The sequence below is a fragment of the Gouania willdenowi genome, chromosome 11, assembly GCF_900634775.1.
Source record: "Gouania willdenowi chromosome 11, fGouWil2.1, whole genome shotgun sequence".
NCBI classification, from domain to species: Eukaryota; Metazoa; Chordata; class Actinopteri; order Blenniiformes; family Gobiesocidae; genus Gouania; species Gouania willdenowi.
Window position 1 is genome coordinate 20,782,306 of NC_041054.1, and position 27,186 is coordinate 20,809,491.

Below are 27,186 nucleotides of genomic sequence, written 5' to 3' on the forward strand. Positions count from 1 at the left end.
AAAGATTCTTTGTGTTATTTGAGCAATGTTGAGGCTTTTACCAGTGTGAATTAAACAATAATCAGGAAACATCAACATCAGGCAGCCCTTCTATACTGGTTATTGTGGGTAAATGGGACCAAGTGAGCTTTAAAATACAATCATGATTTTAAAGGGTTCAACTCAGTCATTTTAATGTTGAAAGTGTCTATTCGTATGGTTGCCGTACCGACAACCCACGGTGCTATTGCTACTTTTACCTAAGTACACGTACGTAGTGTTTTAGGGTTAGGTTATAACCCTATAGCGCAACAATTTTTAGGGTTAGGTCTACGGTTCGGTTTAGTCTTAGTCACGTGACCTAAACTGGCCAATTAGGGGGGCTGCGTACAGAAATGTCGGTAGATTGATACGGCAACCGTACGGATAGCCACTGCCTTTAAAATTTGCTGTGAAAATGGAAACAGATTTTATATAGTGATACATTATATTCATCCATTTTCTGACCCCCCTGCTCCTCTTTTCAGGGTTGCGGGGGTCAGCTGGTGCCTTTTTTCAGCTCTCATTGGGCGTTGGGGGGGTACACCCTGGACAGGGCACCAGTCCATGGCAGGGTAACACACAAACAACCACTGTCACTCCCATTCTCTCCTAATGGGCTATTTAGAGCCTCCAATCACCCTAACAGCCATGTTGCTGGATTGTGGGAGTACCTGGACAAAACCCACACAAGCATGGGGAGAACATGCAAACTCTACACAGAAAGGGCTTGAACCCAGGATCCTACTGTGAGACAGACATGCTAACCACTACTCCACTGTGTGCACGCCCACATATTTTAGTCTCCCATATTGTTTATGTGATGAATTAATTGACACTTTTAAAATAATAAGTAATTAATCTACATTTTAAAACTGGCTTTTGTTAAATATTAATTTTGAAAATGTTTACTTTTACATGCATTTTCCTCTGTAATTCAGGCCTTTTCACATTATGTCCACTAAGGGGTGCTAAAGAGTTAATCTTTAACTGCAAAAAGACATTGTAACATCAGCAACATGTCCATCTCTATGTGGGCTGTACCTTAGAAGTGGGTCTAAAACTGTTTTGGCTCAAGTACCCCTTTATTTTATTCCTGAATCCAAGTACCTCCTTTGTTTGACTATAAAATCTATCTCAGAAAACTGTGAAAAACAACAATAGAGCATAATGATGGAATGAATGAGTGTTAAAACCTATTATAAATAATCTAATTTTGTAAATAAGTGGAATAAAAGTGTTTAGTGACTCCTGAATGGGTTCATTTTTATAGTTTTTCATCATTTCCGATTGTTTCCCACCTGGTGTGGGGCCACGACTGAGTTTTGTATTTTCACTTCATGTTCTAATCAAATATATTATAACATGGCACAGCTGTGTGAATAACATGTGATATATTGCATTAAACATAAAGATAAACCGCTCAATTGTAGCTGACTTCCTGATAAAGTCCTGAGGGATCTAAAAATATTTTTATTTTTCATAAACCTGCTTAAGAGTATTACAATATTTTGTTATTGCAATTAAATGGTTTCCATTTCCACTATTAGGGGCACGTGCTGCTGTTGACGTGATACCATAGAGGAAAAGGTTGATTCATTTATCTGACCTGTTTTTTAATCAATATTTAGTGGTAATATATTAAATTGAACAATACAGTCAGATGAGTTGATATTATCTGGGATTATTTGTCTTAAGAATTACTAATGTTCTTTGAAGGTTTTGTAAGAGACATCGTTGCATGTGTTTAACTCAAACCAGTCTGAAGGTGTTTGGCAACAAACAGAGTCTAGGCCAGAGACGGGCAACTTCTATCAGAGCGGGGCCCACAAAAATGTGATTGCCTGATCTGAGGGCCACGTTATCAACATTTAGAAAAATGACCAGTCAGAGCATTAATACAAGCAAGAACAAAGGGTTTTGTCTTTGTAGTCCTTTTGTGTGGGTGTTCTTGGTGTTTGTTTGTGTTTTTTTCAAGTCATTATGTGGTTTTTTTTGTTTTGTTTTGTTTTTGTTTTTGTTTTAAATTTTTTGTGTTATTGTGTTTCTCTGTCCTTTTGTGCATTTTCGCCTCCATTTTGTGTGTCTTTGAAGTCCTTTTGTATCTGTGTTGTTTTTGTAGTCATTTTCGGCCCATGTTCTCCATTAATTGGTCAGACGCTGCAATCTCCACCCCTTTTATGTGAACGCGCACGTACCGAGGCTGAAAAGTCTTAAATTAGCGAGTTGTGATCGACCATCGTAGGACAGTTTCTCTCTAACAGGGAATGTTTGGTTCGCTGAAGTCCTCTAACAGAGATTAATCCAATTGTTTAGAACTCTTACTATAGGCCCTTTGTGTTGAAGAGGTTGTTTAGTGTGTCTTTTTTGCTCTTTTGTTGACATTTTGTGCATTTTGCTGTCGTTTTGTGTGTTATGTTGGGCTTCATATAACTTCTAACTTCATGAATTACAAATTTGTTTTGCCGGCCGCACAAAATTATATCGAGTGCCGCATGTGGCCCCCGGGTTCCCAGTTGCCTATGTCTGGTTTAGTCCTTGACAACATCTGAAAAGGTTAAATGTTGTGACAAAGGAGCAAAGCAGTGTGAAGTGCATGTGAAGCACTTTTCTGCTCCTGTGTGTTGTGAGAGTGAGTTCATCCACAGTCCATTGATTACACTACAAACTACACACTACAAACTACACAACTACACACTACACTACTACACACTACACTACTACACACTACTCTACTACTGTACACTACATTACACTACTACACACTACACTACTACACACTACACTACTACAGTACACTACTACACTACACTACTACAGTACATTACTACACTACTACACACTACACTACTACACACTACACTACTACACTACTACTGTACACTACTACACTACACTACTACAGTACATTACTACACTACTACACACTACACTGCTACACACTACACTGCTACACTACACTACTATTGTACACTACTACATTACACTACTACTACACTACACTACACTACACACAACTACACTACACACTACTACACTACTACTGTACATTACTACACTACTACTACACTACACACTACACTACTACACTACTACTACACTACTGCTACACTACACTACTACACTACACTACTACTGTACATTACTACACTACTACTAGACTACTGCTACACTACTACACACTACACTACACTGCTACACTACACTACACTGCTACACTACTACACACTACTCTGCTACACTACTACACACTACTCTGCTACACTACTACACACTATACTACCACACACTACACTGCTACACACTACACTACACTACTCTGCTACACTACTACACACTGCTCTGCTACACTACTCTGCTACACTACTACACACTGCTCTGCTACACTACTACACTACACTACACTACTACACACTGCTCTGCTACACTACTACACACTGCTCTGCTACACTACTACACTACACTACTACACACTACACTACACTACACTACTACACACTACACTACACTACACTACTACACACTACTCTGCTACACACTACTCTGCTACACTACTACACACTACACTACTACACACTACACTACTACACACTGCTCTGCTACACACTACTCTGCTACACTACTACACTACACACTACTACACTAGCTCAGTGAGCAGAGTTAGATGAGGAGCTGATAAACCAGTCAGCCACACACTGTGTAGATCAGACATCTGTGGCTTTGAGCTTCACAGTGTGTGTTTGCACAGACGGCTGTAGTCAGCAGAAAGTGATGGGTGGATCAAAAAGGAGAGGAAACCATTTCAAAAGTTGTTTTAACGCAGAAATGACTCTGAACACTGGAGCACTGAATCAACTCTTTCCAAGGTGACAAAACTGTATTTCAGTATTTTTTACATTAGAATTATTCGCAACCCTGAAAAAAGGGGCAGGCGTGTCCAAAAATGGATGGCTGGATGATAATGATTATGATTGTTATAATAATAATAATAATAATAATAATAATAATAATAATAATAATAATAATAATAATAATGATAATAATAATAATAATAAATGCTTATTTGCCAATTAGCTTCTGATTATGGGAGAAACTTTAATCATGATTACAGAGATAAAACTACCGTAATAAGCGTAGTTAGATCACACAGAAAGTCCCTCTAGACAGTCAAGTGCCATAAATTCAGTACAGTGTGCTTCGCTTTTGGCCTTTCACAATAAGAGCCACTGCTGCAGACTTGTAATGAAGAGATAACCTCAACTCCTGTTTTCTGTGATACTGTTATAAGATTAATTTCCTTTTTAAAAAAGGATCTAGAATTTTTAAATAAAATAGTGGTAAGGGTGAAATGTATATTGAATTTAGTCACGTAGCAGGGATAAAAATTTAATTTTTTTTTTGTTTTAGTTTTTTGTTATTGTTTTCTTTTGTTTTGAAACCCATTACCGGAAACTCTACTGTTTGTTGATTGTGCTTGTTTTGATTTTAAAGTCCCCCTCCTCTCTCCGAGCAGTCAGCATCCGCCTCAGCGGCAAAGGACGAACTTTCTTTAAAGCCTAAACAAACACCTAGTGACACAACTTGGCGGAACAACTGGAACTTTAATTTTGCTTCTTTTTTTTTCTGTCTTTTTACAACAATTTCCTCTCGGTTTCCTGTTTGTCAACAATGAAGTCTTCTTACAGTCGCGTGTCAAGAGTGGAAACAAACCCCTTCATCCACGAGCTGAAATTAACCCTGGCAGAGAAGATAAAGGTATCACACGCATCACACAACAGCTGTGTGTTATGTTTGTCACGTGTTACATGTTTTATTTTCACGTGTTACTGTTTAAAAGGGGAGCGCGTGTGTTGAAATCGTCGCGTTCTCACATGGAACGACCGCCTATCACTTCTGACGTCACGTCACACGCCTATAATGGTGTAAATAACAATAATGAACGACACAAAACTTTAACATTTGGCCCATAGATGTGTTTATTTTATACGTGTGTCAGGATAATTAGGACTTTAAAAGTTTATCAGACATGTCACGTGTCATGGAAAAACCTAAAGAAGGGGTGTCTTACCTGTCATGCAACAAGTCATCTGATTGGTTTTCAGGATTTCCACTTGACATGCTCACTGTTAACGGTTAATACTAATGATAACAACTAGGGCTGGGCGATTTTGCCTGGAAAAAAAAAAAAAAGAAAAAAAATCTGTGATTTTTTTAAAGAAAAATTGGAGTTTCGATTCGATTTTCAATTTTTTTTTCTTCAATGCACTTAAAATTGACTGCAGACATCAGATTAAAAAGCATAGAATAATCCCAAAATAAAAAAGTAAATGAGGCTCTGTCATTCAACAATTTCAAGCTGGGGCCTGCTCACATCCGCGCTACAGTAACCCACAATATATATATATATATATATATATATATAATGTGTGTCATAAAATCAGGATTTTTAGGCTGCAACAAACACAGAAATTGGCCGTGAAATCCTGGAGGGACTGTATAATCATTTAAGTACAGTAGAAGTAAAAGTACCCATGAATATAAGTACCTGAGTAAGAGTAAAAAAAAAAAAACCTCATAAATAAACTACTCAAGTAGTGAGTAACTTCATATGCAAATTATTACTTCCAAAACAAACCATCACTCCCTGAATGAGAGGCTTGGATGCAGTCATTTAAAAATAATAATTGTTGTCTGCGTAAAAAATAAAATTGACACAAAAGAATTTTATATATATATATATATATATATATATATATATATATATATATATATATATATCAAAGGGAGTTTTTTTCTTCCCACTGCTGCTTATAATTGCTCATGTGAATTTGTTGTTTTTTTAAAAAAAAAATTATTACAAATTTTATATTTTGAAAGCTCTTTGACATAACTTTTATTGTAATTGCCGCTATATAAATGAAGTTGAATTGAATTGAAACCCCGCAATGTTTTAAACTCAATCTGTCTCTAGTCTAATTATGTTCCAATGACCAAAATAGGAAGCCTTGCTGAATATTTGGTAAATCAATTTATATTTAGGGGTCCACCTCAAGGTTGACATTTTTAAATATGTCCCATTATGAGCGATTTTTTTTTTCTCATTTATTATAGCATTTGGCTTATTTGTTTTGCTGGAATAAAATATATATATTTATTTAACAGAACTACTTGATTTGTGGGCTTGTGCACAAACTATTGTCAATATGACTTTTGACACCACAGCATCAAACAGTGGACATGTGTCAGCGACATGTACAGTATAATTGTCCTGGAACTCCTCTTAGGCTATAAATGCAGCACTAATGACACGTATGTTATCTCATAGGGGCAAAGTCACAGATGCGCCGTCGACCTTTTTTAGCACCAAAATGTCAAGGTCAAGGTCACGTCAAGTGTCGAAAACCGAAATCTTCCATATCTCTATGAATATTGATTGTACAAGTTGGATGCTTACATTTATGGATGCTTACACTGCCTCATATTTGATACACACGATGACTGTCCATCCATAAACAAGACTCAATGTAAAAAATTACGCCTTGCGTTCTCGACTGGCGCCATTTAGCACGCCATAATAGAAAAACCGCTATAATTCTCATGTACACGGTCAAGCAGCTTCGTATTTGATACACATGATGACTGTCCAACCCTAAACAAGAATCAATGTGAAAATTACCCATCATGCCTTGCGTTCTCAGAGTGGCGTTCGACGCTAACAGTTCTAGCGGAAAGACGATATATCGTGTTGACTTCAAAATAATGTTGGATGAATCTTATAAGAGGGGAGCAGGTCGCTGATGGAGAAAAACTAGGCTGTGATCAGTGGGAGGGGCCTATGATGTCACTGGAAAATCCTTTGCCATCACATTCTAAATGCTGTATCTTGGCTATTTTTCAATGGATTCGCATCAAATTCACTGAGAGTGATTTTTAACTAATTTCCCCTAAAGCTGGGTTTTTTCGACCGGCGCCATTTAGCACGTCATTATAGAATAATCGCTATAACTCTCATTTACAGCGATCAAACAGCCTCATATTTGATACATATGATGGCTGTCCAGCCCTAAACAAGAATCATTGTGAATATATATATTTATATAAATGACCTTCGCTCAAGGTCATACTTAAGGTCAAGGTCAGTCTTCTGTTTTTCCTGCAGTATTATTTTATTATTTAATTAGTAAAAAGAACAACATTAAGGGGCATTACTCAACAACAAAATACACACAATAAGATGTCTTTCACATGAACAATTCTTACAATTCAGAAATGTGTACTTTTAACCAGCTTAATGATATAGAATTTTTTTCCACAAATTTTGCAGTTTCAATTTTTAATTGTCAAATACGTATTCGTCTTGCGAATACAGGTCTTGCCTAGTTATTCTTATTATTATTCCTATTAATAATGATAATGAGCATCGGTTACTGGTATATCAAAAATAAATGAATTACCATCCCTAATTTCCATGTTGACACATTAGTTTGGATGCAGGAAGGTAGAATGAGGGAGACACATAATATCTTCCAAATGAATGCAAATGTATGTGTCTTGATGTAGATTATTCCACAGTCTAACACCACAAACAGGTACACATACCTTTCAGAGTTGAATGGATGGCTTGTTGTTTAAAGCTATTATTCCCTATTAAATTGTATTTTCCTTGAGTGTTATTTGGTAACATATTTTTCCTGGCTTAAAACAGAATCTGCACAAGGTCAGACAAATAGTAACGTCTACGGAAGCCTGGTTGGTGCTGTGCTGCACGTGGCCTGCAGGGCTTTATTTGAAAACCCCACATATACATGTTCTCTGAATGTAGGTGACTGGTTGCTGGTTCCCTGCTACTTATACAGTAAATACTAAGCACTGCTAACCTGGAACAGCACGCAAGACCTGCAGTTTAAGTGATTCTCTGGTCTTTTGGTTCCACTTATTGAAATATATCACACACCTGTCAATGGTCATGTTTGGTTATTACTTATTGTACTTGTTGTTGTAATTGTAATATCAGTAAATAACTTTAATAAAACCACAAACATCTACCTTTAGATGTTTAACATCTACTCAGATGAATACAATCTTATGCCACCCTATAAGTTTTCTTAAGTATATATTATGACCTATTTACAGTATTACTGCCACATGTGTACATGCTGTCCTGAATGTCCCTTCAAAGTCAGACCTGTATACAAACTGACTATTTGCGTCTCACATATTTGCATGTGTTCTTTTGCAACAACTCACCAGCCCTCACTGGGAAGTGTACGCTTTGAAATATGACACATAGGCTGTGTTTGTTATGGCACACTCCTTTTATACACTACAAACCCAATGAGTATATACTGTCTACTATATATTGTAATTATGATTCGGATGATGACTTCCAAGTTTCCCAAGATGCATTTCAAACCTATGAAGACAAATACCTGAAGCACACTGTGGCTAAACATCTCCGTTTGTTCTCGAAGCATTTTAAGTGAGAAAGTGACCAAGTAGAATATCAACATGTCTATGTGCATTTACGATCTGAGAGTAGGGAAAGTGTAACGGCAGATGTTCCAGCAGAAGTCTCTAACGCTGCTTTTGGCACAGCGGTTACAAAGCAAGAGGAAAATTGAAGACCGAGATGGAGAAGTAACAGAATAAAGGCACAAACGCGTTCAGGAGGAACAGACTCCGCGGAGGTCTCTCTGACTCTGTATGTGCGGCGGACTGCGTGTGATCCGCTTTCAGTCAGCGCGCAGTCAGCCCCACATACCGAATCAGACAGAGAGAGAGTGATAATAGATGGGATTAATAGCTTAGAGTAAAATAGGATAAATTGCTTGTAAACCTAAGAGTTATGGAGTTTGAAAAACTGATTTCCCAGTCTTGAAAAGTCATGGAATATTTTAAATGAAATAAATGCATTCCATACAATAACACTATTAAAGTGATCCACATGCACTAATATATTCCATAAAATTAGGGATGCACCGAAATGAAATTTTGTGGCCGAAGCCGAATAAAATATAAACGCTTGGCCGAATATCGAATGCGGTTGTTTTTTAATAGTGCATAAATAGCCTAGAATGAATTTATTGAATATTCGGACATTTTTTAGATATTCCAGTTGGCTTTGCTTTTCAAAAAAAGCACAACAAGGATTTTCATTTATATTAGCCCTTCAAATAAAACAATACATGCATTCCAAGTGCATTAAAGGGAAGGTATGATGAATAAAAAATCACTTTATAATGGTTTTGCTACAGTGATATACATCCCTTTAGCCTTATTCAGAGGGCCAAAGTTGAAAAAGTTCTGTTTCCTCCCTCCCTTGTTATTCCACATTATGTAAAAAGTCAGCTCCAACTGGGCGAGTTGGATTTTGCCCACGTTGGCAGGTGACGTCACCTAACACGCCTCCTAGAATGTGAGCTCCTCCCTCTCCAACTATCTAACAGCTAAAACAACACTGCGGTTTAATATAGAATATATATTGTACTTTATTGCCATATACTGTATGTAAATACAAACTGCACTACTGGACGCCCAAACTGCACTACTTTTTTTTACTGTCGATGGTGTTGGGAGTCACTGCTTGGAGCCACGGAACCACTGTTCACACACATCAGCTGTTAGCACTCCGTGCTAATACTACACCAGTGACACCCGACATCGCTTGTGAATTGAGGAGGAAACAATGGGGTTGTTTACGGATTCGTGGCTCACAGCGCTAACAACGGGCTCGGTGACGGACGACGGAGAGCGGTAAGCGGAAAGGAGAGAGTCTGGCTGTGTTGTGTGTGGAAAGGAGCTGCTGCTGCTGTGCTCCTGCAGCAACGCACACACACTTTTACGACTCAAAATCACTGCACTGCCTTGCTTTTAACTCACTAAAGCAAAGGCCGAATGCGGCTTCTTTTGCAATATTCGGCCAAATATATTCGGCCATCAAATATTCGGTGCACCCCTACATAAAATATCAGCCCATGAACTCTTTGATTCAGCAGCTATTGTAGCCTTTTCTAGTGTTGATGTATTCAGATTCATTTGTGTGTGTAAGAGATCTGTTTATATTTTAAGTTGGGAATTGTTTTATTTATTTATTGTTTTCATTTATCGTAATTTTTATTGTTATCATGATATGATAATTTTTTCAGTCTATATCGCCCACCCCTAATGGAAAAATAAAAACGTGTGAAGTGAAGCTGAGGTGTTTTTTTTCCCTCTGACCACGTGGATTTAAATAAACACATGAGCATGTGAACGGTATGCATTTGTCTTGGCACTTCCTTCCTTGTCTGATCCTTGACCAATATGGAAGCAACTCACATTACTGAACGCTGACTGCCTGTGGACAAAGTACCTGCTGTGATATTCCACAGTGCTGTGGTGTTTTGAGAATATCTTCGCTGTAGCTCGGTTTGATTTCCACATGTGACTAATAGACATGTGTGTGTGATTCAGATGGTGGAGTCATTCCCACAAGTTTAGATATTTCCTGAAGTAAGCCTGTATTTCCCTTGGTTAGACTTCTCTGCAAGGTGGCGCGCAATTAAAGTTAAACCTTCCTAACATGATTGTGGTTGTACAGATGTAAAAAAAAAACAACTTTAACTTTTATTTGATTGCCTTAATGCAGTGGTTTTAGAGGTGTCCCGATCCGATATCGATATCAGATATCGGTCCGATATTAGCCTGAAAACGAATATCGGATTAAAATTTATGGATTTTCCGATTTTTTTAAAACATTTTTATTTAATTGTAGAATACTGTAGATATTATGTTGACGGTTAAAATGTATGTAACCAATTGGTTAATAATAAATGGGTCAGTTTTTCTCATACCTACTGTTGCTAACTATTGTTCTCTGTTTGAGTAACATCTCTTGATCAAGCCTTTTCTAACATTCCACACTAGAAAATAAGTCATTGTTATTTTTTTATTAAAGAAAAGGGAGAAGAAAAAAAAAAAATTCCAAGAAAAAGGATTTATAATACATGCTGATATCGGATCAGTATCGGTATTGGCCGATATGCAAGGCTGCAATATCGGTATCATATCGGAAATGAAAATGTTGTATCGGGACATCTTTAAGTGGTTTCCAACCTTTTTTGGACCGTAACATAGGGCTGCACGATTATGGCCAAAATGACAATCATGATTATAATCACAATTATTTATCATTTTAGGTAAAAATCTGTATTTCTTTTGCACTACTTAAAAACAAAACAAAACATATTAACAGTTTCCAGTGCAAAATTAAGCTTTAAATAAAAATTATACCAAAAACATAACAACCCTGGATCAGCCTGTCACTGTGAATGTTCATGGACATAATATTTTCATTTAAATGTTCACCTGCACTACTCATCAATGCACTACTGCACTATTATCTTATTATTATTATTGTATTATTGTATTTTTATTTTATTTTATTATTACTATTATTATTATTATTATTATTATTATTATTATTATTATTATTATTATTATTATTATCTTGTTCTTTTATTTAGTTTGCACATATTAGTCTAACTACTCTTATATTTATGTTTATACTTCTTTTTTTCTTTATTTTTCTTTATTCTAGTTGATTGTTATTATTTAATGTTACACTATCTGAGAGAGCACAGGTCACCAAAACAAATTCCTCGTGTGTATTCATACACTCTTGGTCAATAAAATTGATTCTGATTCTGATTCTGATTCTGATTCTGAAAAAAGAAATTAACCCAAGAATTTAAAACGTACTAATGGTTAACTGAATAAATGCACTATTACAGTGTGCTTTAAATGAAATGCAACTCATTAGAAACAATTACAGCTCACAGCTCTCATCGATCTACCAAATTACTCAAATCTGCTGCTGACTAAAGGTTAAGAAAGTGCCTGATTTGATATGCAGCATATACCACATTTTAAATGTAAATATTGTAGAAGATCAGATTATTTTAATCGTGGTAACCAAAAATCAATTAAAATTTGATTATTTGTGCAGCCGTACCGTGACCCCCATTTTGATATCACTGATTTCGGGCAACCCGAAATCAGTGATATCAAAGACTTTTTCTCCTTATAATTTGTTTTTGATCGATATGCAACACAAACAGAGAAGCCAGGATTAGTACACAGACAAAATGCACCAGCTCAGATATTTTTATACTGCATTTCATTTATTTTCTTCCCTTTTCAATTTCTTTTCTTTAAGCTGCATTTATTTTGAACGAGATTTATTTTTGAGAAAGTGAAAATATACAATACAGCTATAAAATTGTTTGTGTTGTTTTCATTTGAAAAAAGTTAAATTTTAAAATGTATTTTTAATCAGTCATTTTATTTTTATTTATGTCAGTTACTAGATACTGCAGGTGACCCCATGTGACTCCACATGGGTTCATGACCCCAAGGTTGAAAAACACTGTCTTAAAGTGATACACAACCTATTACATTAATGCAATTTAAATGGAAGGTCTATAGCTGATTGGTAAAACTTTGTTACTAATTAGAGTAATAAGAAAAAGATTTTATTCTTCATATATTACATATGTAATATATTCAGTGTTCATATATTATGTTCTGATCTCACATTGCGGTAGAAGGATTTTAACATTACCAGAAAATGAGATACTGGACATTGAAAATACTGGTGGCCACAGCATTGGATGCCACTATCAGCCAGTTTACAGCCTTCCAGCTAAACAAGGAATTTAAGACACCTTAAAACAGGTAAGTCTACATTACCACAGGGCGATTGGATGCCTTTAACCTCAGTTGGAGTTACAAGAATGTAGGGAGTACTTCCTTCAGTAATCACTATGTCGCAGTTTGTCCAACATCTAAATGGCATCTCTTTTCTACTAGTAAAGTTTACATCTAATAGTCTTTAAGTTGAGTGTTTTTGTGATTTGGTTTAGGGTTCCTTCAATGATGCTGAATAGATTTCATAACATCTCCTGCCTAAACAGAAAAAAAGTTTTCTGCAATTATGTAGCTCAGTGCACACACACAGCCACTACCTGTATTTGCAGTGATAATAATGGCTGCATTCCTCCACCTATCATCATTCAGCACCGTTCCAGCTGCTTGAATGGCAGCCTGCCTTAGCTGTGTGTCGTTGTGTACACATGCACATGTACACATTTCATAACATATGTTTCGATGTACGCCTTTGCGTCATATCTCAGAAGCCCTTTCTCATAAAGCCAACCCTGATTGCAGGGTTCCCGCAGACCCTTAAAAAGTCTTAAAAGGCATTAAATTCATTAATCTAAAAATAATTCAGCCGATGGTCGATATCTAAAGCAGATTTTGGAAGCCGATATTTGAGGTCGATAAACTTTAATTTAAATGGGACATATCATGCTAAATCCACTTTTTTTGCCCTTAAATGCATTTTGTTGTATATTTGTGAGTGTTTAGAAGTACAGAAAAGTTAAAATGAATCTCTTCAGGTGCTCCGTTGATATCTTTTTATCCTGTTTTGGTCATATTTTTCAATCTGTTTCGATTTTTCTATTCTCCATTACGTTTTTTGAACAATAACGTCACAGTATTTGCAGCAGAACTGCCAAATTAGGACATCGACTCCAGGCCCAACACTTCGAGCAATCCGCCATTTTTATTTCTCGCTGCGATTTTGTAGCCCAAGCTCAAGGATGCCGAAGTTACGAGAGGATAAGTCAAAATGTTCGGTTGTTGGATGTAGTAACCCACACGCTTCATTACAACGTCTCCCAGCATCAGAACCTTTTCGAAGTGCCTGGTTGAGCTTCAGCAACCTCCCCCAGTATAAAGAAGGATTTGCCGAAAGACTTTGTCTGATTGAGGGTTCAATTCCTTCTATCTTTGGAGACGACGAACAGAGCACTTCGGTAAGCTGTAAATAACGCTAAAAAGTGTGATGATAAGACGTCCCTGTCATTGTTTTGTTAGCATTAGCAGTTGCACGGTCTTCATATGTTAGCGCTGTGTGCTCGTTTTAGGTTCATCATCTTCATTTTCATCTCGCTCCGCCGGGTCCGACTCTGGCTCGAACATGTCAGGCTGGATGGACGAGTCTTCTGTTGTTGACATTTTGTAAATAACGTGTGAATAAAAAGTTTCTGCGCCGCTAGATAATCGTATCTCTTCTATCAAACTACAAAAATGGCCGAACAGGGTGGAGTTGAACCGAGTGTCACCTCTGCAACCTGCAGAGGGGGCGGGGTATGAAGTGTCTCATTTGCATTTAAAGAGACCTCACCAAAACGAGTTGCTCTCAGAAGCACATCAGAAAAGGGTAGAAAATGCTGTGAACACCTGATTATGCATGAAAAGAAAAATACAGAAACCGTTAGAATTTTGAAAAATACTGTGATATACATTTTTGGCCACACTGGAAAGGCCAGCTCTAATGGTCTTGAATAGATCTTAGCAATTCAGAACTAATTTATGGAAATACGGTAAAATATTTTGGAAAAGTTTTGGAAATTGTGGAAAAAAATTGTGGGAATACATTTGTTTTCAGTAGTTTGGGGGTTTAGTTACTCTTTAAAAACAAAGTGTACATCAACATTGAAACTGAATTACAGTTGAAAAGAAGAGGCAGCACTAGAATTCTACTCATCAGCTTCTGTCTAACGTTGTTTTTCGAATGCTGTCTGTCAGCTTTCAAAGCCTCAGGCAAATGTTGAATGCAATTTGAATGACATCATTGGCCGTTTTTTCCTCGAAAGATACTCATGTGTAAAACCCAGAAACCTCAGCTCTGTATATTATTATAGGCATTATATTACAGGCCTACTAACTGACATAGATATAAATATTTAGTTTGATTTATAATCAGCTGTCAATCCGTTATTGCTCTCATAAAGCATTGAAAACGGCTCCGCCCCACCCCATGTCGATCTCATGCCACCTCCTGAGAAAATGTCAACAGATCCTCCCAGATGGATTTGTTGGACTCTTGTTGGATGGTGACGCACAGGAAGGGGGTGGGGAGGGGGCGGTAGTCACGGTGAGGGGTTAGAGCATCATAAATCACTTCTATTGCTGTTTATTTATTAATGCAGCATTGAAGTGTGCACCTGTGCGCCTACATATAGAGAAAAGGATATTAAAGGACAGGAATAATGAGAGGGTGGAGATGAGTCCCTTGAGTGGTGACCAACAGCCCATCAATGCAAAGGAGGAGGGAAACAGTTGTAGGAAGAGCAGCATGATAAATGGAGGTGCAGCAAAGCAAAGAGACAAGGAGAGCAGGAGACTGATGGATGGATGGTTTGATGGATGGATGGATATGAATGGGGGTTCCTTTGGGACAGAGGATTATAGTAAAACTGTCGAGGATGGTGATGATATAAAAATAAGGGCACATGATGTAAATGCAGAATGAAGAAATCATGCAACAAATAAGGAGGAGGAATCTGCTTATTCTGAATTTACAGCAGAGGATTTGACTTCGTGGTGCGTACGTACAGCTTCCCTGTACGTACGCACCACATCTCTCATGGGACTGATTTGTCAGGTGACTCTGATTGTGGGGCAGTTAACTTTTAGTTTTAATGACAAGCATGCCACCAATTTGTTACAACAGATCAGATCACTTTAAGGTCTCAGACAATGTTTTACCTTGTACATTTATTTATTATCTTTCCTCTGGCAAATTAGGCAGGCTCACAAACAGAAAATCAAGAAATCTGGTGAATCACCAACATATTTTGCACATTCAAGAGACTTAAGGGAGTTTTCAGAGGCCAAGGCCGAGACTAACAAATCAGGACCTTTTGTGAAGCGTTACCAGCCATGGAATAATTCTCTTTCAAGCAGAGGTATTGTAATAGGGTACCCGAGGATCCCTAAAAAGTCTTAAAAGGCATTAAATTAATGAATCTAAAAATGCAATTGATTAATCATGCTCTGTAATTAATTAATCTAATTATTCTCTTTTTTAATCTCACCTAAAAGTTGCTGAGAAATGCCCTAAACTTGAGGTATTTTCGTTTAAATTACATTATTGTGGCAGATCAAAACATTGATATATAACAAAGTGTCTTTATAAAGTCATTTATTGTTAGTTTTTAACAGACGAGAACAGATGCAGGCGTAGACTTTTACATTCCTCAGTATGTGAGACTATAGTCCCCAGGGCTACCTGTCATATTGATGTGTACTTCTGTCAATCTCCAAATAATAGAACATACAAATGAAATAAAACGTCATACTGTATGTAGCGCTATAAGTTAGCACATCATAAACAGAACATAAACACACCGAACTTGTTGCTTTCTATCGCTCCTTCAAATAATGATATTTATCCAGTGAGTTTGTTCATTTGTCAGTTGCAGCATGTTGCAGTTAGCACTGTCCGACTGTCCACGCTAGCTGTCTGTGCTAGCTGTCTGTGCTAGCTGTCTGCGCTAGCTGTCCATGCTAGCTGTTTCTGCTAGCTGTCTGTGCTAGCTGTCTGTACTAGCTGTCTGTGCTAGCCGTCCGTTCTGTCTGCGCTAGCTGTCCATGCTAGCTGCCTCTGCTAGCTGTCTGTGCTAGCCGTCCGTTCTGTCTGTGCTAGCTGTCTGTGCTAGCTGTCCATTCTAGCCGCTACATTTTGCACAACTTTTGCACACAACTAGGCTTTAGTTTTTTATCCTGTGTTTTTATGAACCAAAATGAACGCAAACTAAGCCGAGCAGCTCAGCAGTCTCCCATCTTGTATTATAGTTTGTGCATCAGTATTATGGGTATACCGGGAACTCTTGAAATAAGAAATGTTCTGCACTGTTTGGAGTGCCAAAAAAAAAAAAAAAAGAAGCCTTAACGGCGTAATTTTTTTAATCACAATTAACGCATTAAAGTGACAGCCCTAAAATTAAGTTCCTGTAAAGCAAATTCTGACATTTTCTTCTAAACACATTAAATAGATCATAAATCCATCCATCCATCCATCTTCATACCCGCTTATTCCTGTTTATCAGGGTCGCGGGGGTCTGCCGGTGCCAATCTCCGGCTCTCATAGGGCGCTGGGCGGGGGTACACCCTGGACAGGGCGCCAGTCTAGGTCATAAATGTATTCCTAAAAACATGTACAAAGCCATTCAACCATTTAGAATTTAATTGTGGAGCGAGGCTTCAAAGTCTGTGTTTCAAATTTCTGTGTTCAGGATTTGATGGGCGGGTCAGAAATCATAGCCACGTTAACGTAACGGAGTCCTCATTAGCATAAAACCGACCCTTTAAAATGTACAAGAAATTAACCTTAAAAAAACCCAATATCATAATGCGAAGACGTGTATTAGCATGTCACAATTAGAACTTTATGTTTGCTTCCTTTATATATTTTCCATCATTTGCATGTGTGTGTGTGTGTGTGTGTGTGTGTGTGTGTGTGTGTGTGTGAGTGCACAGGGATTAAAGCTGATTTGAGAGCAGAGGAGAATTGCAGATACCAGTCCGTGTTGAGACACAAACAATGTGCACTTGTCCAAATAAGACGAATAGCTCAAGACTATCCGGTTTACAAAAGATAAAAAGCAGCAGGAGTCAGACGACATGCTGCGGCAAGTCTCAGTGGGATTAGCTGAAAGAAGATCTGACTGTTTAGTTGGTTTAATAAAAGAATATGTAGAGAATGTCATAGAACATAATATTAAAATAAAATCAACCTTTAAATTGACCGTGGCTTGCTGAAAGGCGCAAAAGAAAGGCGTGTCTAAGGGATTGACATGTATTACGATTCTTCTTAAAGTGACAGATGGATTACGGGTCATTCCATGTCATTTCACAAATGGCCCACGTACTTCTATCTCAAGAAATTCTGTACATTTTTTGTTTGATCAGATTGATTCTTTTTGAGATATGGCCAATTTAGTGACGGGGTATGTGCCGATTTTCGTGCTTCCCTTTTTTTTTTTTTCCATTTTCAGCTTCAAATATTTCAGGAACTACACCACATAGGAAACTGAAATTTAGTATAGTAATACAGCTTCAACTACTCTCTCAGAATATATAAAAAATATCTGCTATAATAATATCTGGTGGACATGACAGCCCCTCAGATTTTAAAAAAAAAGTTTAGAGGCTCGAACATGTTTGGGTCTTCAGTAAACAGCTTAGCATATGTCTAAGCTCCCTGTAATTTCATCAGCTTTCAGCTATTTACATAGACTGTTCACATCAACAATGATTAGTCACATAAATGCATCAGTTCTTAGGTGACAATCTCTTGAAATCCGAAAAAAAAAAAAAACAAAAACTGATCTCTTTTAATTTGTAGTATAAAAAATGACTCTTTCTTGGGATATAAAACCATTTGGAGCCCAACTTTGGGCTATTTTCACTACTCTCAAATATTGAAAATCCTTTACATGAGGTCATTGTAACTCACCTCTGTGTCTTAGAATCATCACATACCACACTAATAACCTGAATGCACAGCATGACGAAAACCTGAAGGCATTTGAGCGTCACCTTAAAAAGCCACACGAATTTTTGGGCAAATCTTAGGTTGTTTTTTTTTCTCTCTTTGCAGATAGCACTGATGTCTGTTACAGTTTTTCCTGTTCGGCTGCTACTGGTTTCCTTTCTCATGCTGCTGGCCTGGCCCTTCGCCTTCATCGCGTCCCTGGGTCGGTCGGAGTTTGTCATTGAGTCACAGTCTTGGTGGAGAAGGTGTGTCACTGAATGTAAAGAATGCTCATGTGCTACTTAGACACATGAAGTTACACGTGCACGGGGAAAGTGTGGTTTAGAACAGTGTTTCTCAAATGGGGGAATGCGATGGCACTACAGGTGGTACTTGAGAGAAAGGGAAAGGAAAATAGACAAATGAAAGCTTGAAAAATATGGGGTTTTATAATGTTAATTTTTAGTTAGATAACCACAGTGAATATTACCAGCAACTCACAAAACGACAACAAAAACCAACGCATTCTCACTCCCACTTGTCACATATCGACGTTCGGGAGGGTACCTCAACGGTCGGCCCGTGGAGGTACAAAACAATTGTTTTTATGACATTTCTCGTGAGAAATTTACTCATAACTTGTGGTTATGGTTCGGTTAGGTTAGGTTTAGGGTTAGAAGTCTTATTTTGAAAAGTTGCGATGAAAGACGCAACACCAAAAGGGTCATTCCGGAACGTCGATATGTGACGAGTTGGGAGTGAGACTGGGTTGCAAAGACACACAAAATAAGAGAAAAATGTACTGAATAGTAAAAAGATCAGACAAGCAACAACAAAATGACATCAAAACACACACAAAGAGAAAAAAAATACTAATACCAGCAACACAAACACAACAAAGACACACTAAATGAGAGAATAAATACACAAAATCACTACAAATACCCAAAAATAACAGATAACATACAAAACTACATAAGAAACAACCAAACGACACCAAACACACACATACTGAGATAGAATAATTTGAATTATATCAAAAACACACAAAAACTATAACAAAAACTGACAAAATATGAGAAAAATGTACAACAAAATACATAAAATGACACCAAAAAGATAGAAAGGACCTTGATTAGAACATGAACTGTAAACACAAGGGTCAGTCTTGGTCCCACATCAGGAGGGAGATGACCATACATGATAAAAACTATAGAAATAAGCATGTGCGGAAAATATGTGTTATCACTCATTCATTCCATAATTACGCTCTATAGTTGTTTTTTCAGTTTTCTGAGCAAAATGTAGTAGTCAGACATAAGGGGGGTACTTGCATTCAAAAGTAAGAGAAAGGGGGAACCACTGGTTTAGAACAAGCATAGAAAGACTTTGTCAGCAACTGCTTTAACGCAGAGTCTGTTCTCAGGTTTGTAGACGTGTGTCTACAAGTGATCATGAGAGCCATGTGGTTCTGTGGAGGCTTTCACTGGATCAAGGTGAAAGGAGAGCGAGCGGCTTCCTCGGACGTTCCCATCCTTACCATGGCCCCTCATTCATCTTACTTTGATGCCATTCCAGTCACCATCACCATGTGCTCTATGGTCGCCAAAATGGAGAGCATGAGCATCCCAGTCTGGGGTAGTAAGTCGGACGGAATTTCATTGTTACTCACATTCCTGGTGTGTGCCAAAAAGCTCTGCGAGGCAATGATATGTGTGGGAGTTCAAAACCATTACACGAAAAGCAGTAGCTTTTTAATCAAAACACAACGTTTAGTTACCCACGATTTTTCATTTCAATATTTCCCATTTCCGTCACTTTACACTTGTCCGTTTTGTTTCCGTGTCATCCTCTTTCCCTATTTAGATACTTTACTAGCTGTTTAAAACTAGCCTAAACAGGCTACTTAGAGTTAATGGAGTCAAATACTGTTTTTGCAGGGTTCCCGCAGATCCTTAAAAAGTCTTAAAAGGCATTAAATTCATTAATCTAAAAATAAGGTCTTAATTGTCATTAAAATGTCTTAAATCAATGTTTCAAAAGTCTTACATTTTAACACATAATAAGTATGATTTTATGATTGGAATTGATCTCACATTTCAAAATAAATGGTAACATTCGTTATTTTAAAAAACATGTATAAACAACACGGGAAATGTAAATTTAACAAAAATTGCCTCTCCAACAAGGATTTTCTTGATGGATTGGTTGTTAATTTATGGATTTCTGGCTAAATTTGTAGTCGCCTTATGTTTTTGGTGTGATTTTGATTATTTTAGCATTTTTTTGTGTATTTTACTGTCATTTTGTGTATATTGTGTGTTTTACTTTGGGGGCCGCCAGTTGCACGTCTGCACTAGTCTAGAAAAAAATGACCCTAACTCTATGTAATATATGTGGCGTTTTTTTTTCTTTGGCAATAAAAAGTCTTAAAAAGTCTTGAATTTATTTTGACTAAGCTGTAGGAACCCTGTCTTCACACTTCTGACTTATGGAAGATGTAACTCGTGTTAGCTACAATGCTAGCCATCTGTTTTATGGGAATAAGAACATGAAAATGCGTGATCATGTCCCAAGACATGTCAGTGAGGTTTTAGTTTGTGTCATATAGAATTCTGAATGAAATTATGACCAAGTTTGACATATTGTTTTTTTTTTTTAACACTTTTCAATTGTTTCTGGGAAAATTGCGTTTAGATGTGACATTGTCCCAAAACATGGATGTGAGGCATTTCTGTGTCATATTTAGGCCTGATTTTAAAAATAAGTTCAGGTTGCCTTTTCTGGTTCAGAATGGGAATTCTGTATTTTTCATCAAAATCAGAGACCCCAAAATACCAAAATATCACCAACACATGAGAAAATATCAATCAGTTCCCATGCTGGTACAAATGTAACCGTTCACGCATCTTCCCATCATATTCAGCCCCATCCTTATAGAGAATAACACTTTGATTTTGAAAAAAAGAAGCCAAAAACATCTCTCCATCGCGGCTCGTGTTGCAATGGTTAGTGTCACTCTAAGGGGCGGATTCACTAAAGGTTTAGGGGTATTAAAACGTCTCTCCACGCGCTAATGAGGGGTACAAACCCCAGGAAATCAGGACCGCGCGTCTTCTGTGTGTCACAATACGCCCACAATCCATTTAGCGCATTTGCCTCTGATGAATATGTAAAGTAGGTGGATCACAGAATCGGTGCAAAAAAAATGGGAGGAGGAAATGCAAATAAATTACTGCAGTGGATGCAATGCAATTCATCAAACCTGGAACTGTTTGCGGTGACTGTTTCTGCGCCGAACAGTCACAATTTAATTAGTAACTGTTTTTTTTAAAATTGCAATTATAATTACAACATAAATGTAATTAATTAGCAATTACGCAATTCCAATTATAATTGACTCCAACCTTGCATCCTGTTATGAAACCCTGCCTCTTTGTACTCTCAGCTCTGATTGGCTACATCAGGCCCGTCCTTGTGTTACGGTCGGATCAGGACTCAAGAAGAAATACTGTAGAGGAGATAAAACGCAGAGCCCAGTCAGGAGGAAAATGGCCTCAGGTGAGATACAGTATGTGATTGATGTACGTAAACGCTGGTCTTCAGCTCATAGCACTAGAAATCCTAATTGTGACAGTTTGTTTACACCCACAAAACAAGAAACTGCAGTTCATTTCAGTTGGTTTAACATGTGCATAATGTCATTATTGTTTATCTGTTCCAGATTATGATTTTTCCTGAGGGGACGTGTACCAACAGGTCGGGTCTTATCTTATTTAAGGCTGGTATGTGCTCAGTTTGTTATTGCTTTAAGCTTGTCTCTAAGCCAAATGGAAGGCTGTCGTCTTTTTACTTTTGGTCCTCCTGGACCCTAAATCCTGTGAGAAACATCTCGGTTGTTTTTTTGTTTTTTTTTCAAATAAAAAAACATTTTTCTCTCCAATGGACACATAAGTAAGCTCATAAAAAAAGAAGATGTGTATTTATTGATCAAAGGTAAAAACTTTGGCTTTTATGTCGAGGTGACACACACTGTCATAGCTTGTTTTTAATTCCACAACCTGTCAGTGTGTTTCTTACTGTGTTGGACAGGGTTGGGGTCAATTATAATTGTAATCGCGTAATTAGCAATTATTTGCAATTATGTCATAATAATAAATGTAATTGTAATTTAAAAAATCTGTTGCCGTCATAATCGTAATTAAATTGTAATCGAGTTCAGATAATTGACTTTGTAATTGTAATTGCCATGAAAATTGTGTAAATATAATAATGTAAAATATAATTTAACGCAAAACTGGAACCATTTACAGTTGTGTGTACAGTTTACACATATGTAGTACAGTTAATAAATATGTTTCATAGCAAGCTTTGCACATTTAACCATTAATTAATTAATTAATAAATTATTCAAAACCTATATTTCATTGATTTGAAGCACAAACAAGGTAACCAATAGATAGGAAATAAATTAGATGATAGATACATTGTTTTTAGTGTTTTTACAGCTGATTTAGGACCAGTTATCTCAGAGATGCTAACAGCAAACACAGAGGAAGGTTACGTTTTATTAGGTTATTTATTTCCGCTCAGTAATTTTGATTCTTTGTAATTGAACTGAACCAAAAATGTAATTGACTCCAACCCTTCTGTTGGCTATGTTCACGCTCTGCTATTTCTAATATACTTTTATATATAGATATATATCAAGATATATCTATATTTTTTTACTTGTTTTTATTTATAATCACCCCGTACAATCACAAAACAATTGTATTTAATTTATCACAGAATTCAGTCCAGTGTCCTTCTTTACCAATGTTTCCATATTTGAGCATAGATATAGCAGATGAAAAGCACAGTTACCGTAGATGTATTGCAGGTGCGTCCTACCCAAGCCATCCTCTAAAGAAGACACTACAGACTATTGTGCAACTGTTTGTTAATAAATGAACCTGTGTGGCATTTTTCATCAGCAAATTTAACCCAGAATTGTCTTTCTGGTCAGACTTGATGGAGTTAAAAATATCAAGATTAATATTGTATATTGCCATTTAGAGAAAAAATATTGAGATATGAGTTGTGGTCCGTATCGCCCAGCCCTGCCTGCTAAAGCTAAACATGGACCACCCAGTTTATGGAAATATGAACTCGAGACAGAGCATGGGGGCGGGGCATTCACCGGTACATTCATAGACTGTAGAAAATACATACATAGCACTGCACAAAGGATGCTGAAATGCTCACCTTTGTGGGCGTGTCTGTTTACATGTCAATCACGGCAGAGAGTTTCTTGGAGGCGTGGCTTCTCCAGCTCAGTGCCGTGGGAACGCGTCATCAAATTGGAGCGAGGTGTTTGTGCTCACCCTGCAGTAAGAAAGGAGCAAATCACCCTCTAACTAACGATTGAGGGAACCTATGAAAAAAAACACTTTGAACATGTGTTTGAAGCCCAAATATCACTTTTATCATGTTTAAAGCACAGAAAAGTTGATTTAGCTTAACATGGGTTCATTAATTTCCTTTTCAGAAGGTGAAATCGATCGTATCATCATGTTACATCAGATTATTTGCAATAATTAACATTTCCCTCTCTTTGGTCTCCTGTTTTTGAAGGCAAATGCGTGTTGTTTCCCCAAAACATGCACGTACGGCTATAATCAGGGTCATATTGCCATGTTTGCTTGATTTTATTAAATAAATAGGTAAATAAAGAATAACAATATCGCCTCGTCTGTCGCTCCCACATCACCAGCTTGTTGTACAAGAGACCAACTGTTTATTTGCCGATGTCCTTTTGCCACCTGGCCAAAATAAAGCTTTACAAAAGTTTCCAGTAATGTTCTTATTTCTTAAAGTCTTCTTACTGATGCTGTCGCTTTTAGCAACTTTTGTGGTTGCTTTTATATCTTATGTATCCTTTTATCTATTCATGCCCTCTCAAAGATTTTTGGCTGGAGTGTTTAGTTTTTTTTTCTTTCTTTCTTTTAACTAAAAAACACATCAATCATTCTAGTAAGAACCGTGTATCTTCATTTAGGCTTGTTTTTCTCTTTCTGGTAGATCTTTTGATCTTATGCCGCTGCAGCTGGAATGATGAGGCAGTGCCTGCTCATTTTTTTATTTTTTTATTTTTTTATATATATCAGCGGAGCACTTTAACATAACCTGCTCAGGAGCAGCTTAAGCATCCAAGTTACCATGGCAACATGTTCAAATTTGAGCTTTGTGTCACAGAAAACCTTATAGATACCTACAGTAGCTAAGCAGAACTCCAGCTGTTTCATAACACCTTTATTTACAGTTCAATAGAAATGTTATATTAAAGATTGTCCAGCAGATGTCACTGTATTTTGCCTTTTCAATTTCCAAACATTTCCAAAAAAAAAAAAAACAGTTTCTCAAATAATAATATATAATAAATCAATCAAATGTTATGTATAGAACACTTTTCATATATACAATATCATTCAAAGTGCTTTACATCATTAAAACCTTGCATACAATATATATAAAAAAAAAAAAATACCCACAGGAATCCACAGGAAACCCCACAATAAGATAAAAAAAACCACAAAGTGTTAAAATAAGGACAATGTATATAATATTTCACTTGTATAAAATGCAAAATTATCTTACAGGCTAATGGGATGTATCATAGATGTATCATTTTGTGATATTATGATATTCAAATGCTCTTTTGAAGTGTAAATTGTTTTTTTTTTTTTTTAATTTATGTCTTCCAGGGGCATTTATACCAGGACTCCCAGTGCAGCCAGTTATACTACGCTATCCAAACCAACTGGTAAATCTTTACACGCAGTCGTCTCACCTGTGATGTAATGTTCATCCACCTCAGCAGCATGTCCCTCTCATGTTCAATGACTTCATGTTTAAGTGGAGTGATATTTCATCCTCCTTTTGGACACACACACACACACACACACACACACACACACACACACCACACACAACACACACACACACACACACAACACACACACACACACAACCACACACGCAGTCAATAACAATTACGTTCTCAATTACTAAAGTTCAATCACAGTAACTGAGCCTGAAATAAATAACCTAATACAAGTTAACCTTCCTCTTGTGTTAGCTTTCTGTTAGCATCTCCCATGGTAACGGGTCCTAAATCAGCTGTAAAATACACTAAAAACACATATTTGTCATTTAATTTATTTCTTATCTATTGGTTTCCTTGTTACGTTTCATAATTAATGAAAATATAGGTTTTAATATTTTTGGTGTGGGCGTCTGAGCCTTGTTTTGTGTCAGTATTCTCGATTTCAAATTTTTTTTATAATGGTAAAACGTGGAAAAGCTCGATATGAAACATATTTTAGTAATTGTTGACTACATACTGTATGTGTATAACTGTACATAGAACTGTAACATGGTTCCCCAGTTTTGTGTTGAATTATATTTTTACAATTGCAAAGTCAATTATCTAAACTAAATAACAATTTAATTATGATTACGACTGCGGCAGATTTTTGAAATTACATTTATAATCATTCCATCCATGTAATTCATAATCAATTACACAATTACAATTATAATTTACCCCAACCCTGGTCGTCGCTGCACTGAGAGCGATGGGGGTTATATTGTAATTAAAGCACTCAGTGACAGGATTTTAGTTCATTATACTTTACTTAAAGTTTTCTACATAAAGGCTGACATTACGCTGTCATTAGCATGAATAAGGTGTCATTAAGTGTCGTTATTTACCCTAACCATAACCCTTTATTACCCTAACCCTAACCCCAATAGATCCCTCCACTTAACCCACAAAATGCCAACATAGCTTCAAAGGTGTCATAATTTAATGAATGACACGTAATTACATCTTAATGACACCTTATTCATGCTAATGACAGCATAATGTCAGCCTTATGTATAAAATGTCAAGTAAAGTGTTACTGAAGTTTCTCTCTCAGAATCTCTACCTTTACTGCTGACAAATTTGTTTACATGCATTTTAATGTCTCGTTAAGTAAGTAAAGTTAAATAATTCTCATTCTTGTTCTTCTAAAAGGTAATATTTTGTTAATTTAAGGGGTTCACATACCTTTACAACAAAGTTGAGCTAAAATTTCACAGAAAGTCACATTAAGGACAGGAACAAAATCAAAACAGAGTCAAATAAATAAACATCTCACTCCTCTGTAAAGTGCAGGTTAAAATACAAACTAATTCACAAAATTCTGAATGATTTCAGCATGGATGCAGGCTGAAAGTGTCTTTATATGCAATATTAAGTAAATATCAGTAATTCATTCAAGTGGGGAAAAAGCCACGTGTCACATGCATGTATTGAAATACTTTTCTTCATGAGGTTGTGTGTATGGATGTTCTGAGATGTTTCCTTCCCTCTTGTCCACAGGATACTGTTACATGGACGTGGCGAGGTCCTGGAGCGTAAGTGAACATACGTGGCTTCAGCCCGTTTGGTTCCTTCCTGGTCCAATATTTCCACTTCTTTGCCCTCAGGTTGAAGATCCTATGGCTTACTTTGTGCCAACTACATAACCGGATGGAGATTGAGGTGAGGCTTTGTTTACCACTAATAAGTTCATGTTACTTAAAAAATAAATTATTCAGTCAATAAAAACTGCACTAAAAAACAAATGGTACCATTGCTAAATGTTGTGCTCAGGAGTCAGAATCAGTAGTAAATGACAGTTTCAGTTCAACAGCAGTGTTCATTTTGTTGATTAAAAGTTTTTGTCATAGTTTTCGTCAACTGCACATTTGACAAGTGACAATAACTAGAA

At 36.8% G+C, this 27,186-nt stretch overlaps 1 protein-coding gene across 3 annotated transcripts in view; it reads left to right on the plus strand.

The window, feature by feature from the left end:
• Positions 1 to 4,520: 4,520 nt before the first annotated feature.
• The window catches only part of lpcat1 (lysophosphatidylcholine acyltransferase 1), a 31,272-nt gene continuing 8,606 nt past the window's right edge, over positions 4,521 to 27,186 (plus strand). For 2 of the 3 annotated variants that reach the window (XR_003675056.1, XM_028461041.1), the window contains exons 1-8: positions 4,521 to 4,773; positions 18,512 to 18,651; positions 19,812 to 20,026; positions 21,834 to 21,946; positions 22,110 to 22,170; positions 25,132 to 25,190; positions 26,796 to 26,830; positions 26,903 to 26,957. Coding sequence is in view for 2 of the 3 variants with exons in the window: in XM_028461041.1 (XP_028316842.1) it covers positions 4,687 to 4,773; positions 18,512 to 18,651; positions 19,812 to 20,026; positions 21,834 to 21,946; positions 22,110 to 22,170; positions 25,132 to 25,190; positions 26,796 to 26,830; positions 26,903 to 26,957 (765 nt within the window). In the remaining variant the exon portion in view is untranslated. Of the gene's footprint in view, positions 4,774 to 9,560; positions 9,772 to 18,511; positions 18,652 to 19,811; positions 20,027 to 21,833; positions 21,947 to 22,109; positions 22,171 to 25,131; positions 25,191 to 26,795; positions 26,831 to 26,902; positions 26,958 to 27,186 lie in introns of those variants that run through there. The other variant, XM_028461042.1, reaches the window with a different exon arrangement.